The 16673-nt window shown below is 50.2% G+C and overlaps 1 protein-coding gene across 1 annotated transcript in view; it reads left to right on the plus strand.

The window, feature by feature from the left end:
- The first annotated feature begins 8001 nt into the window (after positions 1 to 8001).
- CCDC85A (coiled-coil domain containing 85A) overlaps positions 8002 to 16673 on the plus strand; it is a 214403-nt gene continuing 205731 nt past the window's right edge. Inside the window, exons 1-2 of the mRNA XM_084829285.1 lie at positions 8002 to 8383; positions 15180 to 16044. Of these exons, the coding sequence (XP_084685411.1) occupies positions 8135 to 8383; positions 15180 to 16044 (1114 nt within the window). The 5' untranslated portion in view covers positions 8002 to 8134. The remainder of the gene's footprint in view (positions 8384 to 15179; positions 16045 to 16673) is intronic.

The following is a 16673-nucleotide window of genomic DNA, read 5'->3' on the forward strand; positions in this document are numbered from 1 at the left end:
AGCATTGAGCTTCCTATGCGTTGTCACCAGGTCTTCCTTTCCAGGAGTGCCACAAATTCCTGCTACCTGTGTCACAGGTTGGCCATTGATGGTCGCGAATAGGAACAGCTTATTGTGTGCTATGCAAAATATGATCAGGAATGACAACTTGAATTTTTTTTTTTTAAACCCTGATGGTTGGCTGATTTTTTAAATAGAACTTTTAAAAGATATAAGGAGAATATGTAGTAAATTGTGACAGCTATTAAGTTGTTAGAAAGAACATCAGCAGAGCCAGGAAGGGAGAAATTTACTGGCAAGAATTTTATTACAACAGTTTTTTTTTTTTTTTGGCTGTCAAATTTGCTGGCAATTGGCAACTCTGTGTTTGATGGTGTTAGCAAGAATGTAGACACAATTGGAGTCAGAACAAGCAATGTTTTTCAGATTTGCAAGTCTAATGGCTCCATTGGATAAGATACTCAAATTATATGATTTGTTTTTGTTTTGTTGGGCTTTTTCAAACTTTTTGATTGCTTCCGCTAAGTTCATTTTCATCTCGATTCCCAGCTGATGAAGTGTGACTTTGCAAATCTCAATGGAGTATTTTGGGAACAAATGTAGATAATAAACACCAACATGTATTATTTATACTATGCTGGGGATGCACATATTTAAACAGAAGGGGTAAAAATGGGGAAATCATGAGCGACAAAAAGTCACAAATGAAAGCTAGCTGAAATAATAAATGAAAACAAAAATATTATAGTTAGGAATCTTTGGAAGTGAAGCTTCACAAAGTGGTGTGATTTAATGTAATTAATTTCTTACATTTCTATACTGCCCAATAGTGAAAGCTCTGTAAGTGGTTTACGAAGATTAAAACCCCCCAAATACAATATGATAACATAATGTAAAATGATTGGCATACAAAAATATAAAACAATTTTGCATAACCGACAATAATAAATCCCAGGACCTGTTAAAAATCTTAGCGTATTTGTGAAATGCCTGGGAGCACTGACACTGAAAAGATGACGATGCTGGTGGCAGGTGGGCCTCACTGGGGATAGTGTTTCATAATTGGGGGGATCCCAGCGGAAGACGGGTCTCGGGTAGCTGGCTCAGGTCGACTCAGCCTTCCATCCTTCCAAGGTCGGTAAAATGAGTACCCAGCTTGCTGGGGGCAAGGTAGTCACGACTGGGGAAGGCAATGGCAAACCACCCTGCTACAGTCTGCCATGAAAACGCCAGTGAAAGCGGCGTCCCTCTAGGAGTCAGCAAAGACTCGGTGCTTGCACAGAAGGAAACTTTCCTTTCCTTTTCAGCAAGAAGGGCTTTTCCATTGTTGCCATCCTCTGAACCTCCTTCAGAGGAAGCCCTTGGGAGGCACCATTTAATGAAATGATGAGATTAGTTGAAAGTCAAACTTTGTCCATACATGGCAATTAGAGGTTCATACCCTATAGCTTTAATATATCTTCATGCAGACCTGCACAATTTGTGATCCACTAGACCAGGGCTAGGCAACATGTGGTCCTCCAGATGTTTTGGCCTACACCTCCCATCATTCCTCACCATTGGTTAGGGATGCTGGAGAAATTTGAGACAGATTAAAATGAGCTCAGATCCGACCTGTGGAATCTGCTGCGGAGCGACCCCCTCAGGCTGCGCGGAGTCTGTGGACTTTCGGATTTTTTTTTTACTTTCCCGAAATTTACGCATCTAAATCTCTAGAAAAATATGTAAGTTTCTGCTGAAGAAATGTTGGATGCAATGGCAGGCAATACATCAAATGTTACGTACTGAGATAAATTATGTAAATACTTATGTAAATACGTATGTCAGTATTTACGTAGTTACTTCCGTATTTTTCCACATGACAGAAAATTTTTTTTTGCATCCGACTGTGGGTGGCTGACGGAAGGAAAGGTGCCTGACAATCCACGAAACACAGAGTGGATTTTACACAGTCTGTACATCCCTAATGCTGGCTAGGGCTGATTGGAATTGTAGGCCAGAACATCTGGAAGACCACAGGTTGCCCTCTCCTGCACTAGACCAAACACAGATCTTCAGACATGTTTTTTGGCCTGTCACCCTCTGCCCTGTTTTCACAGTCCTAAGTAGGGAGTGAAACCAGGGTATTTAAGGAACTCTGATTGTTGATCGTACAGCTGATGGACAGTTGAAGGGCTCTCATTGGTGCCAGCTCCATGTTTTTGAGCCCCCCTTGGCAAGACACCCTCAGTGGGCCCCCTCCCTCAGTGAGTCTATTTGCTCATCAGCTGCTATTGCTCCTCATCTTTTTTCTCATCATTGCTCCCACTTGCTTGCCGGGCAGGCAGAGAGCCCGTGAGCCAGTAGGCCATGGCATCTCTGGAGCAACTCCAGAGGACTCTTTTGAGTGGGCCCCTGCTGGAGTGTGGTCTCTCGGCAGGCACTCAACCATGCCTACCCTTGACTCTGGCCCTAGCTCTCATGATTGATCAGAAGATTGTGTCAGAATGCAAAGGAAAAGGCGGTTTCTAAGTTAAGGACAATCCAACCCTCTGATTTAGCATCCTTGTAATAGGGATATGTGGTTATTTGTTGGTGATGGGAAAACAAGTCACTTCACATATTAATGTGCAAAAACTGGTGTGTGTGTGTGTTTCGACACAAAAGCAATAACAGTACATTGCACTGTGTGAATAGCTCTGCTTCTTCACTGGCATAACTTTGCCTTGGGTTGTTTCTTGGCAACAGCAGAGTGTGACAAAGAGACAGTGTCCTGGCCTAACACTCAAAGACTCTTTCAGGTACAACACACCTTTATTGAGAGAGAGAAAGCAATGCTGCAGCAGAAGGAGTTCAGCTTCTGCGAAGTGCAAAAACTCCTCCAAGCATGCTGGACGCAGCTAGCTTTCATTAGCAAAGTGATTACACAGTCACTGCATGCACAGAATTCTTGTTTGCTCAAAAGGAAGTCTAGTTTTTAGACTGTTGGGTGACGTGCAGGCAGTTCCCTGTCTAACTGGCTCATATAGAAACGCTTGCTGATTAGGCAGACTGCTTCTCAGAACCTTGTAGATCTTGCGTTTTTCAGAAGAAGGGTCATGTACACATTCAAAAATTCCACAGCAGAGACACTTCAGGCCTAGCCTTTGCTCGGCTATAATAAGGCTCCACTCTGTTCCATCACATTTGGCCACAACAAGAGCAGCCCAGGAACTGACTGAGAAGGCCCACGGAATTTCCCGGGTGGTCTGAGGGAGTGTCTTGCTCTTCCTGTATACCCTCTTACCCACCTTTCTTTAGCTCCACTCCATCCCCTACTAAGCACTCTTACTTCCCAGCATCACCCTCCACCCACTCAACACCCCGACTCCCTGCATTGTTCCTTCCCCCATTCCCCAGTATTTCCCCTCCTTCACCACTCCAACATCTTCTCACACCGTTTCTCCATCCAGATTTCCACAGGGCTGGATTGGGGCTCTCAGAGCTGTCACTGCCAATCACTCACACCTTTCTCTCCCTGCCCCCCCCCCCATGGTCCCAGCGGTAGCAGTGGTGGGGTGGCACTTTTACATACAGTCAGCAGCAGAAGGCTGCCATTTTGATCCCCCTGCCCCAGAATTCCATTCCCAATGTAGCACTTTCAAATGGGAGCTGGGTTGTGTCTCCGCAGAGTCAACTCAGGAGCAGGAGGCCACCATACTGAATCCTCCAAATGCAACGTCCAACATGATGTCCCGACATCCTGTAGCTGCTTTCAGTTTAGGGCAAAGGTGGGCTACAGGTGGGCCATGCTGGCCCTTGCAGCAGCCCCTACCATCCCCCGACATTGGAAAAAAAATCCCGCCCCCCACAAATGGCGACCAGAGCAACCATCTTGAATACTTTTTGGCCCTTTTAGTGCGCTGTAGTTACTTAAGAGCACAAAAAGGGTCAATATTAGCTTGAAAATGAGCTAAAGTTGACCCTTTCGGTGCTTCATAGCTGTTCCAGATGACATTTAAATTAAAAAAAAAATCTTTTGGCACTGCAGGGGGGAGATGCAGCCTGCAGGGAGGGTCCAGGGGGTGAAAATGCCCCACCCAATCAAAAGTTGCCTGCCCCTGGTTGCGATCTGCCTCTCCTATTAACACCAAATGTGGCCATCCTATGTATGAAGCTCACTGAGGGACCTTGGGCTGGTCACTACTATCTCTCACCCTAACGTACCCCACAGGATTGCTGTGATGATAAAAATAAAAGTGGGAAGAGGGAGGTGAACTATATATGGTGCTTTACCCTCTTTGGAGAGGAGGTGATATATAGTTAAACATTTAACCCAGCAAGCTTCCTGTGCCATTGAAGTACCTTAATGAAGGGAAATCAAGCAATAGCAAATTGGCTGTCGAAAAGGAAGATAGCGTTGCCCTGCTACATACACTGGTGTGTGGTGGAGGGGAACACGGTGGACCTTTTAGAACATCAGAAGAGCCCTGCTGGATCAGACCAAGAGCCCTGCTGGATCAGACCTAGTTCAGGAGCAGTGAACCAACCAGCAGCCCACGGGAAACCCACATCCCTCAGCAATTGTGTACATAGGCTCACTGCCTCTGGTACTTTGAATTGCTAATTCAAAGCCAGTGTGGTGTAGTGGCTAGAGTACTGGACTGGGAGTCGGGAGATCCGGGTTCTAGTCCCCACTCGGCCAGGGAAGCTCACTGGGTGACTTTGGGCCAGTCACAGACTCTCAGCCCAACCCACCTCACAGGGTTGTTGTTGTGAGGATAAAATGGAATGGAGGAGGATTATGTATGTGGCCTTGAGTTCCTTGGAGTAAAAATGGTCGGATAGAAATGTAATAAATAAATAAATAAATAAAATAATGAACATACAGAGAACATGAGAAAATAAGAAGAGCCATGCTGGATTAGACCAAGGGTCAATCTAGTCCAGCATTCTGTTTACCCAGTGGCCAACCAGCTGCCCACAAGCAGGACATGAGTACAACAGCACCCTCCCGCCCATGTTCCCCAGCAACTGGTGTACATAGGCTCACTGCCTCTGCTACTGGAGGTAGCATACAGCCATCAGGACTAGAAGCCATCGATAGTCTTCTCCTCTAGGAATTTGTCCAACCCCCTTTTAATGCCATCCAAATTGGTGGCCATTGCTATGTCTTGTGGTGGTGAATTCCATAGTTTAACTGTGCGCTGTGTGAAGGACTTCCTTTAAGCTGTCCTGAATCTCCCACCAGTCAGCTTCATAGGATGACCCCGGGTTCTAGTATTTTGAGAGAGGGAGAAAAATGTCTCCCTGTCTACTTTCCCTATACCATGCATAATTCTGAACACCTCTTTTCAGAGCCGGAGAGATGGCATCATCTGCCAGAGCACTATTCCCTCTGAATGAGGGGATAACGAGGCTTTCATGTTTTACTATTGTTTGTGGGATTGGTGTAGAGGAAATCAAAGAATGAGGACAGCTCATTATTCTGATTGTCAGCTCATCCTGATAAATCTGGTGTTGCGCTATATACTGAAGTTTAGTGTGTGTGAATACACACACATACAGGATCATTTCTGGACTCTCCTTCAGACAGAGTGAGGCTACAGGGGGTTGCTATGATGAGCTCCCACTCTTCAAAATGTACTGCTAGCTTACCATTTACACAGTGCTGCAGTTAGGCACTTTTAATGGGCTTAGTGGTCTTTTGACGGTAATTTGCTTTTATTTCACTAAACTATAAAATATGGTATAGTTTAGTGAAACCAACACGGATTGGGTTGGTTAGGGTCGGAGCTGGGCAACGGTGCCGCCGACAAGGCCGGAGTGTGGGGCAGGGGTCCAGGACCCCAACTCCGTAGCATGAGCAGGAGGGAGCGCTGCGCCCATCGCCAGCACAGCTGCCTTCAGCGGAGGCTGGTGGCTCCAATTTTGGTGGGGCTGTCCATCCACTCTAACTGGGTTTCAGTCAGAAGGAGCCAGAACGCTAAAGGTGCTGAACCCGATTCCCAAATAGGGTTCAGTACCTTGGATAGCTCCTTCAGAGTTCTGGCCGAAACGCAGAATCGATTCAGAGCCCCACCGAAAACGGAGCCACCAGCCTCCGCTGAAGGCAGCTGCGCTGGGGACGGGCACCCTCCTGCTCAGGCTACGGAGCGGGGTCCTGGACCCCTGCCCCACACCCCGGCCTGGACGGCGCCACCGTTGCCCAGCTCCGACCTTGGCCGGCCCAATCCGCGCCGGAGGGCCCGGGAGGACAGAAAGTGCCCGCCGCGCCCGGGAGGCGGCGCCTGCGAGCCGCGCCGCGCCACGCCGCCGCCGCCTCCCCGGCTCGCTGGCTGCCCCCGCCGCGGGCTCGCACGTGGCCCGCCGCCGCCCGGCTGAAAGCCGCGAGCCGCCCGGCGCCCGCCTCACTCGGCTTCCCGCCCTGCCGCCGAGCGGAGCGGAGCGGAGCGGAGCGCGGCGCCGCGTGCGTTGCGCCTGCCGCGGGCGCCGGAGCGCCAGATGCGCGCCCGCGGCGGCTCGGCGGATTCAGCTCCCGCAGCCGGGGCGGCCGCCGCCGCCAGGAGCCGTTCGCACGGGCTGAAGGGGCGAGGCGAGCCGCCCTGCGAAGGAGGCGGCGCGGGGGCCTCCCGCGAGGCGGAGGGACGCGATGGCTGCGAGGGACGGGCCCGGCTGAGCGGCGCCGCGCCGCGGGGGATGCGCCTCCGCGCCTGAGCTGCCCCCGAGGGAGGGGCGGCGGGGGGGGCTTCTTCGGAGAAGGAGCCGGCGGCGGCGGGCGATTGCAGCAGCCCCGCCCGGCTGCGCGCAAATCCGGAGCTGCTTCGGGAGTCGCCGAGCCCGTTTCTCCAGGAGCAAAGGCGCGCGCACGCGGAGAGGGGAGGCGGCGGAGACTCCCCCCCCCCCCGCGATCTGCTCGCTCTCGGACCCGGTACCGCTTCTCCAGCCACCGATGGGCGAGGGAGCTGAACTTGCAACCGCCCTGTCGCACATCTTTTTTTTTTTTTTTAAGGGACTCCGTTTTTTCGGCGTGCGCGTCTATTACGCCCCTTCCTCGCCCCTGCTGCGTCCCAGGGTCTGCGTGCTCCCATCTCGCCGCTCCTCACCGCCCTGCTTAGGAGGAGGAGGCGGAGGGCGCACCGCCGTCCCCGGAGCGGGACCCGCTTCGCAGCCTCAACCCCGCACCGAAGTCCGAGGAAGCGTCAGCAGCGCTTCGGGTGCCGGTTCGGAGCAACCCCGTGAGCTCTGTTGGGCCGAAGAAAGCGAAGCCATCACCCCACTCCTCCGCACCCCCCAAAAACCTCACGAAGGACTAGGAGCTTTGAAAAAAACGCGCGCGGTCGCTGGAAACGCGTCTGGCGACACCATCCTTAAGGGAACTCTTGGACGGCCGGAGCCGACTCCATCGCGGCCAGCTTGGGACGGGGGTGCGCGCGCTTGACTTGCCCCACTCGCGAAAGCCTTTAAACGAAGACGAGCTTGCGCGTGGAATCGCGCGACCCCTTCAAAAGGGTGGGGGGATTCCTAGCTGAACTTCGAGGAATTCAGCAGCTGGGGGGGGGGGGGGCTGAAGCTCGTTCAGCTTAGCCTCGTGGCCAACCTCTCCTCGGACACCCTTGTGCGCCCCCCCTCCAGCCCCCCGGGGGATCTCACTCCCAAAGTCTCACGGCATCTCTGAGCCCAGTGAAGACAACCAGATCGGGGGCTGGAAGGTTGCCCCCCTCCTCCCCCTGCGAGAAGTGACCTCTCCGAGGGCGCCTCTCCTTCCTCCTGAACGAGGAAGAAAAAAGAGCATTGAAACAGCAACGAAGAAAAAAGAGCATTGAAACAGCAACAGCAGGGAAGAAGTTCGTGCCCCCCCCCGCTTTAGTGGAAAGATCTGCGGGACTCCGAAGTGACTCCGATTCCTCGGCGGGCCTCGTTTCGGCACCCGCTGGAGAGGAGGAGAGATTGAGGCGACTGAGGGTGGAGTGGAGGGATACTTCTCAAGGATTTGGGGTCGTGGCCGGGGGTGGGGACGCAGTGGTTGTGGAACAAAGCTTGCCCAGAGCGCCCTCCAGCTCTCCTCTTTCCGCGGCGGGGGAGCCCGGCTTGAAGTGTCTCCCGAACCCGGCCAGGACTTGGGTCGGACGCGCTCGCCTTTCCCTGGAGTTCCGAGACAGCTTCGGCCGCCAGCATGTCTAAGGGAGCGGCGGCCGGAGCTGGAACCGCGGCGGCGGGATCGGAAGCGGGCGGGGCGGGGCCGGCCGAAGACCTCTCCAAGGTGTCGGACGAGGAGCTGCTCCAGTGGAGTAAAGAGGAGCTCATCCGGAGCCTGCGCAAGGCCGAGGCCGAGAAGATGAGTGCCATGCTGGACCACAGCAACCTCATCCGGGAGGTCAACCGACGGCTGCAGCTGCACCTGGGCGAGATCCGGGGGCTCAAGGTAAGACGGCCCCCGGCGGAGGCTGGTGGCTCCGATTCCGGCTGGCCGCCGTCCGCTCTGGGTTCCAGCCAGACCCCGCCAGAGCTCTCAAGGAGCTATCCGAGGTGCTGAGCCTGTTTGGGGGATAGGGTTCTGCACCTTGGATCGCTCCTTTGGAGTTTTGGCTGGTTCGGACCGAGATCGAGAATGGACTCACAGCCCACCGGAATCGGACTTACCAGCCTCCACCGATGGGCACCCACCTGCCAGACAGAATGACAAGCAAGGGTGGGTGGGAGATCAGCTGAGAATTGAGAAGGGGTCCTTTGTGGGCTTTCCAGCCACCACCACCATCATCGTTACAACATTTATATCCTGCCTTTCCCCCCTTTACTTTAGATCCTTCCTACTTTTCCTGCCAAGGCGGCTGGAAGTTCTGCTCCCGTGCAGAGCAGGTCAGACATCTTAAGTTGCCTGAAGTTGATTATCCAGAGGGTGTTCCTCTCTCTCACTGAGTCCCCTGGGGATCAGTCTGCCCTGATGTTCTATAGAAGCCCTCTTGGGATAACAAAACAGCCCAGTGGGGCATTTCAGTGGGCCTTGTGTGGGAGAATTTACCCCCCCCCCCCGTGGATTGTTCCCCACCATGGGTGAGATTCCTCTGTGTCCTGCTCTGGCACCCCCAAATCTACCAGCTGAGACAGCCTGCCCACGCTGTCCTCATGGCTTATCTGCACCTCCCATCATGGAAACAACTTTTTCCTTGGACAGGGTTGTCAGCACCACCACCTCCCCGTATTGTTTTGATTACTACTATTCGAATCCAGAACATGTGAGGTAATCAAAACAGATCACCTCTGAGTACATGTAGAGTGCATTCCCATCATACCACTGAGTGTTGTTGCATGCAAAATCACTTCTGCGTGGGAAAGAATGCAATACCAGCACGTTGAGCGTCATGTGCAGCGATTGCACAGGCGTTTATTTCACTGCATAAGCAGTGTGCATGGGGGGGGGTGAGGGGGTATCCGTTGGTGGAAAACAGTGTCCAGTTTTGTCTTCCCAGTGCGTGTACATACAGTGAAATACATGCATAGGTGAATGCTACATGTTACAATGGAATCTTTTTTTTACGTATTAAGTCCCAGTTTCAATCGACCGCATCTCCAGTAAAGGTCTTTGGGTAGCAAGGCTTGGAAAGATATCTTTCTGGGACCCTGGAGAGTTGGAGTTTATTTATTAGGATTTCCAGAGTCCGTGCTAGGCTGTTGCAGCAAAACTGACAAACGGTCTTGTGGCACCTCAAAGACTAACTATTGTATTTGTGGACCCAGCAAAGGGCTGGATGCGCCCGATCTTGTCTGATCTCGGAAGCTAAGCAGGGTCGGCCCTGATTAGTACTTGGATGGGAGACCGCCTGGGAATCAAGCTTCCTGCACTGAGCAGGGGGCTGGACTCGATGGTGTGGCGTAGTGGCGAGAGTGTTGCACTGGGAGTCGGGAGATCCGGGTTCTAGTCCCCACTTGGCCATGGAAGCTCTCTGGGTGACTTTGGGCCAGTCACAGACTCTCAGCCCGACCCACCTCGCAGGGTTGTTGTTGTGAGGATACAACGGTGAGGAGGAGGATTATGTACGCCGCCTTGAGTTCCTTAAGGAGGAAAAAAGGCAGGATATAAATGCAATAAAAATAGATAAATAAATAAATAAATAAACAAACCCTATGATTCTGTGATTCATCAGGCGCCTTTCAGGACACAAATCCTTCCAAGGTGGCTTGAAGATAAATGAATAAAACATGAAGATAAATGAATAAAAATCACAGTATGCAATATCAAAATCTAACCATTCATAAGGATCTTCCTCACAGGGCAGTTGGTTATAGATGGCCCTGTGCAGGGTGCAGGGAGTCCAGCTGGAACCAGCGGGCACCTGAGGGGGTCTTTGCCTGCCTTCTTCGCTTTTTTGGAATTCTTGACAATACGGGGCGAGCTGGAACATTGTCTGACTTCTGATCAGGCAGCTCCTTAACAATCCTTGATGGAAACAATATCACAGTACGTGCAGTTGCATTTGGTGAAATTTACGACTTGATACCTTTTGTCTTTCCTGATTCTCTTTTCCCTCCTGTTCTGTCATTGGCTTCTCAGCGGTTGAAATGGATGTTATAAGCCCCTATGTTTTGTGTATGTGTGTGTTGATCTGTTGGAGTTACAGCATGCTACGTAAATAAATCAACCAGCAAACAAAAACTGAGGAAGTGGAGGAACGGGTTGATGCAAACCATCTGGAACCAGAGGCATTAAAATACATGGGGTATTTTATTAAAATACTCTGATCCAGCACAGTTGACCCCCTGGTTGTATACAGCAGGTCTGGGCAGAAGGTAGATCTCCAGGTGTTTGGGACTTCAACTTGCAGAAGGCCCTGCCAAGCATGGCCAATGGTTAGGAATGCTGGGAGTTGAAGTCCAAAACATCTGGAGATCTACTTCCTGGCTACCCCTGAGCTATGGCAGTCCTAGCTGGGGGAAAGGGTTGGGTTTTTGGGGGAAGAACTGGGCATCTGTAAGGCTGGTGGGGGAAAGCTCCTGAGCAAAGGCCGTCTTCCTTAATACTTTGCATAGCGGCCAGTGATGTGGCCAGTAATTACTGATCAAGTCCTCCGACCCCATGACAGTGACCTGCAAGTGAGAGCAAACTACATCAGAAACTGCTGTATGTATGTACCTTTTGAGATGGTCCATCTGGCCTGGTATTGTCTGCTCTGGCTTACAGCAGCTCACCAGGGTCCTAAACTGAGGTGGGTCTTTCCAGATCCTTTGAACTGGAGATGTGAAGGACTGAATCAGAGACCTTCTGCATGAAAAGTGTGTGCTCTGCCACTGAGCTACAGTCCTTTCCCTGTGGTCAGGGGAAAAGAGTCTTCTGAGGGAGAACCACGCCCAGCACTGCTGTCGACTCTTGACTGCCCTGAGCACGTCTTACGTGAGAGGAGGGGAGCAGGAAGAAGGCTCTAGAGGCTCAGTTCAACAGCCCCTTGGCTTCCTCTGGAAAGCCTAATGGCCTTCTCCCGTCTAGTGCCCTCCGGATGTGTTGGACTGCAACACCATGCTGACTGGGAATGATGGATATTGCAGTCCACACCTGGAGAGCACCAGGGTTGGGGAAGTCTGGTCTAACAGATGATCAGGTGGCCACTGATTAACTGGATCCGCCTTGGGCCAGTCGCTGTTGCTCAGTGGCGCCGACTTAGATAATCAGTCGACCATTTACCAGAACGTTTATTACCTCCCATCCTACTCTTGGGCCTTTAGCAGGTCTGCTTTGTATCATGGGCCAATTCTTTTAATGGACGTAGAAAAGTTTGCAGCATCCCCCAGTTTCTATTTCTGCTCATGCAGGTGGGCCGTAGGCATTTGGCAAGACTCCCTTTCCTGGCTGCTTTGCAAAAGGTTTGGGGATTGTAGTGTTAATTGGCCCTGCAGATTGGAACCTTTGTGTGTGTGCATGTGCATTGCCCTAATCCTGTAAAGAGAGACAGGGGAGAAGAAACTCTTTAAAAAAGTCTTTTCCCAGCTCTTTCTGGATGATTATATTTAGTGGCAGCCCTGGCCGGCTATTGATCCAGTTGCCGGACAAGGGATGGAAAACTCTGAAATGATGCACTCAGTTGACCTGGAGACTGAGGTGAAAGCCACCGAGGCTCGAATACGTGTTAAACGGTGTTCGCAGATACTTTCCTCTGTGTGATTCTTTTTTACTCCAAAGCAACCTGGATCAGGCTGCAGCTGAACAGAAGGGTGGGGAAAGAGAGGCTGTGTAAGGGAGCAATCCTATGACTGCTTGTCAGCGGCTAGACAGCCATAGGATATGTGGTTTTCTGGGAACCGACCTTGGAGCCCCGTGCTCTGCACTCAGAAAAGGAGCATGGAGCGGCCAAAATGGGGCATTCCAGGGGGCATTCCGGGGCAGGGAGGGTGGAAATGCTGGTATGACACATCCTTTGTGTCAACTGGCAGCCTCCTTCCCTGCTCCACCTTCCTGTGGCTAGACAGCCAAAATTGGCTGTCTAGCCGCAAATGCAGGGCAGGAGAAACGCGGAGAAAATGATCCCCTCCGTGCTTCTCCTGCCCTGCATTGGATAGGTGAGTTCAGAGGCGGCCGCCTATCCCCATAGGATTGTGCCCTAACTCTGTTTTCCCCTTTGGTTGTGTTTCCAGTTCAACATTGCCCTCCTCAGGCTACTTTTTCAAATCCACGAAGAGGCGGGGAACCTACAGGGAGTGGAAGAACAGTTGGGGTGGGGGGAGATTTTGAGCTGGAAAATGAGCAGGCAAAAAGGAGTGAAGCAGCCCACCCATCTTCTGCTTAGCTGCATCCTGCATCTAGCTCTGGGCTGTTTTGGATTAAAAAAGGATGTGGTTCAGGGAACTCCACTTAACACGTAGTTTGAGCCTTAGGGCAAGAGTAGTGACCCAATCTCTGTGTATTTAACGTGCAAAATACAAATAGCATCATCTTGGGAAAGTATGATAATTACTGGGGCTGCAACAGACACACAGGGGGAATTTATCCTCCTCCCCTGTTGCGCTCCTGAGAAAAATCCCCTCCTCTGAAGCGGGTATTTCCTCCCCCCCCCCATGGTGGGGAATCCCGTCATTGGTGTCCATGGAGAAACCTCCCTCAATAGAAATTGCACCGTCCAAGGAGGGATTTTCCTGTGGCTTCCGGCTGGGGAGGAAAAGAGTTAATTGCACCTCCATGCCTGTTTGATCCAGAAAACGATTTGCCCCTCTATTTACATTTTGTTTAAAATCCCTGCATGTTAAATACACGTACCCAGTTAACGTCACACCTGCTGTCTCCCTAAGTTCTGTGAACACCATTGTCCAAACATACAGGTAAGGAAGTTAAGACAACAGCCTTGTCTTTACACCTCCTGCCCAATTTTTTTTTCACTCTGGAACCCTGGCAGGGTTTGACCCTGTTGCAGTAGAAGAAAGAAAGGGATTAGCCCAATCCCTTCTTTGGATCTCCTGGTATCTACCTTTGTTTTGGTGAAGGAGGGAGAGAGAAAGAGGCAGGTAGCACAAGGCTTATGTAACCCAGTTGCTGGATGGGAGATGAAAACTATTCCGATACCTATTTTATGAGGAAGATAAAACAGATTTCATAGGCTTTTCTTCATAAAGACGGACTGTTGAGTTCAGCTTGTGCTTGCTTCCTACTGATTATTCTTCTTAGTCTCTCCAAAAGGATGCTCACTGGGCTTTTTGATAAACCTCGATTGTGTCAAGTTTGCACCATCCAAAATCATTTTCCTCTTGCAGCTTTATAGAAGCCAGACATGTGGACTAGGCGATTCTGATCATTTATTTAATGGAATAGACTCTATTCAACAGAGCCTCCTCTGGGGTGCCTTCTTGTAAGTAAATGCACTCACTCGCAGGTACCCCAGATTGCGATTTCTAGTGGCAAATGTGAGGGGGAAAATGTTCTGTGCAATAACTCTTCTTTATAACCATATGGAACACTGCAGGAAAATTCATACTACTTTTAATGTGGGACAGTGCTTGGAAAGTGGTGCTAATGGGGTTCCATTCCGAATGAAGTGCAGGCTACACCAATTGTTCAGCTTCCAGAAAACTGAAATCCAGGGTCACTTTCAAGGAAACTCACCTATATGGGCAAAAGTATAGGGGTGTGCTTGGGGTCATTGGTAGACTAAGGAAGGGCTCAGTTTTGGTGAGCCCAGATTTCAGTCTGTTTACTTTCTCCTAAGGACTGAGTTGGAGCCATTGAGAACAGAGAGATTTTTAGTCTGCCTTCTCCAACTTGGTGCCCTCCAGATGTTTGGGATGTCACCTCCCATCAGCCCCAGTCAGGAATGCTGGGAGTTGTATCTGGAGGGCTCCAAGTTGCGGAAGTCTGCGTTTCCTCTTCTGCAGATGCCGATAGTGTGATGCTAGAGTGTAATAGAACTTTAGGAAATAATATCTTTTGTAAGCCTAAATACGGCCATAAAAATAAAACCAGAAATTTCTGCAAATGTTCATAACTTGGCATTGGGGTTTGGGTGTGGTTTTTTTTTTTTTTTGGAGCAGTTGCTTTACAAGAGAATTTGGAATTTTTGAACTCTAGACTGATGCATAAGACTTAATCTTGTTTTTGGGAGTATTCATGTTCATTTAGAAGACAGTGACTTCTGTATATATTTCTTTATTTACAACATTTCTATATTGTTCCACATCTAAACAGTTTCTGGAGCAGTGAACAATGAAAGAGATATTTATTTATTTATTTATTTATTTATTGTATTTGTATACCACTCCACATCCAAAGATGTCGGAGCAGTGAGTGGCAGATAGGATAAAGAATAAAAACGCCATGTTAAAATAATTTCTTAAAAAAAATAAAAAAATAAACAGGGGCTTATCCCATATATTGGACATATTAGATACATGTCTTCCAGGATGCCTAGCTGGGGATAATGGGAGTTGTAGTTAAAGACATTTGGCAAGCACCAAGTTGGGGAAGACAGTCCTAGAGCTTTGGATTGCAAGGAGTGATTTAGGAAGGAAGGAAAACAGGACTTAGGAGAAAGATGGACTTGAAGAAGGGATGGATTTGGAGGTGGGTGAGATTTGAATCCAGTCCAGAAGACCCAGCAATCCATGACTGGTCCTGAATATATTCATCATTGCCAATCTTAAATTATGCTGGCAAGGGCTATAGTGTGTTGTCTATAGATGTGTAGTTTGCATCTTTCCTTGGTAATACTTGGGTTTGTTTCTCTCTCTCTCTCTCTCTTTTGAAGGACATCAATCAGAAACTTCAGGAAGACAACCAGGAGCTGCGAGACCTTTGCTGTTTCTTGGATGATGATCGGCAGAAAGGCAAGAAGGTCTCCCGAGAGTGGCAGAGACTTGGCAGGTACAGCGCCGGCGTCATGCACAAAGAAGTGGCCTTATATTTGCAAAAGCTGAAAGAGCTGGAGGTGAGGCAGGAGGAGGTAGTGAAGGAGAACTTGGAACTGAAGGAGCTTTGCATCTTGCTGGATGAGGACAAGGGTGGTGTGGCCGGCTGCCGGAACTCAATCGACAGCCAAGCCAGTCTCTGCCAGTTAAATGCCACCAGTACATTCATAAGGGATGTGGGAGACGGGAGCAGCACCTCCAGCACAGGAAGCACAGATAGCCCCGATCATCACAAGCACCACCCAAACTCGAGTCCCGAGCACCTCCAAAAAATGAGGAGCGAGGGGAGTCCTGAGCACCAGAAGCACCTGAAAGGGCCCAGCCCAGAACATCACAAAACTCTCAGCAAAGGTACCGCGGAGCAGCAGAAGCAGAGCAGCAGCAGTCCGGAGACCGTGCCAAAACACATGTTGAGCGGTAGCCCGGAACATTTTCAGAAACACAGGCCTGGGAGCAGCCCGGAGCCTCAGAAGCACAGTGGCGGCAGCGGGAGCCCCGAGCTTCTTCAGAAGCACACCCTGAGCAGCAGCACAGAACATCTCTCGAAAGTGAGGGGCACCAGCCCTGAGCACCTCAAACAGCACTATGGGGGAAGCCCAGAACATCTCAAACACTTGGGCGGCAGCAGCAGAGAAGGCACCTTAAGGAGACAAGTTGCAGACGATGTATCGCCCCATCACAGAGGCCTCTACAACGGCATGAACGGTGGGTCCTCATTTCATTAATTTATTTTTGATGATGGTGGAGATTTTGAACACAACGTGTGCTCATGGTCAGGAAGCAGTGACAATGTCTGTCTGTTGTACGTGGCGCCTTTAGGATGAAACGCGTCTTTTACCAAATGGAGCAGGAATCGCGATGATGGCCGCGGTCGCTCCCCTTGATGATTTGGCGGATGAGTACTGATGACAGTGAAGGATGTACTGCTGTAACCGGCTACACATCAGTTGTGTCTCCTGGGCTTCCTGTGAAAGTATCTTGCCTGTACAAAGAGGCACTGAAATATACTTTCTTCTAGGCTGAAGCTAATGTACTGTGTACAGTGGGGTTAAGATGGAAGAGAGGAGTATGGGCTGGATGGAGAAATCTCCTTTTCAAAACTCTATGATAGAACTGGAGGCATCTGTGTAGCTAGGAATTACATACTGCTGATGCCTTTGGGCATAGAGTTTCTCCCATACTCTGAATTGATACATAGTATTAAAAATGTTTGTGAACTGATGCTTATCAAAGGATTGCCTGCTGAACCATTATTAAAAAGCACAGGGGTCTTGTTGGTGTCCAGAGGTTGGTGATCTGCCTAAGTGTTTTTTTTTTTTTTTTTTGCTTTATCT

This window comes from Heloderma suspectum, chromosome 1 (assembly GCF_057233095.1).
Source record: "Heloderma suspectum isolate Gila_16-S chromosome 1, 16-S_ref, whole genome shotgun sequence".
NCBI classification, from domain to species: domain Eukaryota; kingdom Metazoa; phylum Chordata; class Lepidosauria; order Squamata; family Helodermatidae; genus Heloderma; species Heloderma suspectum.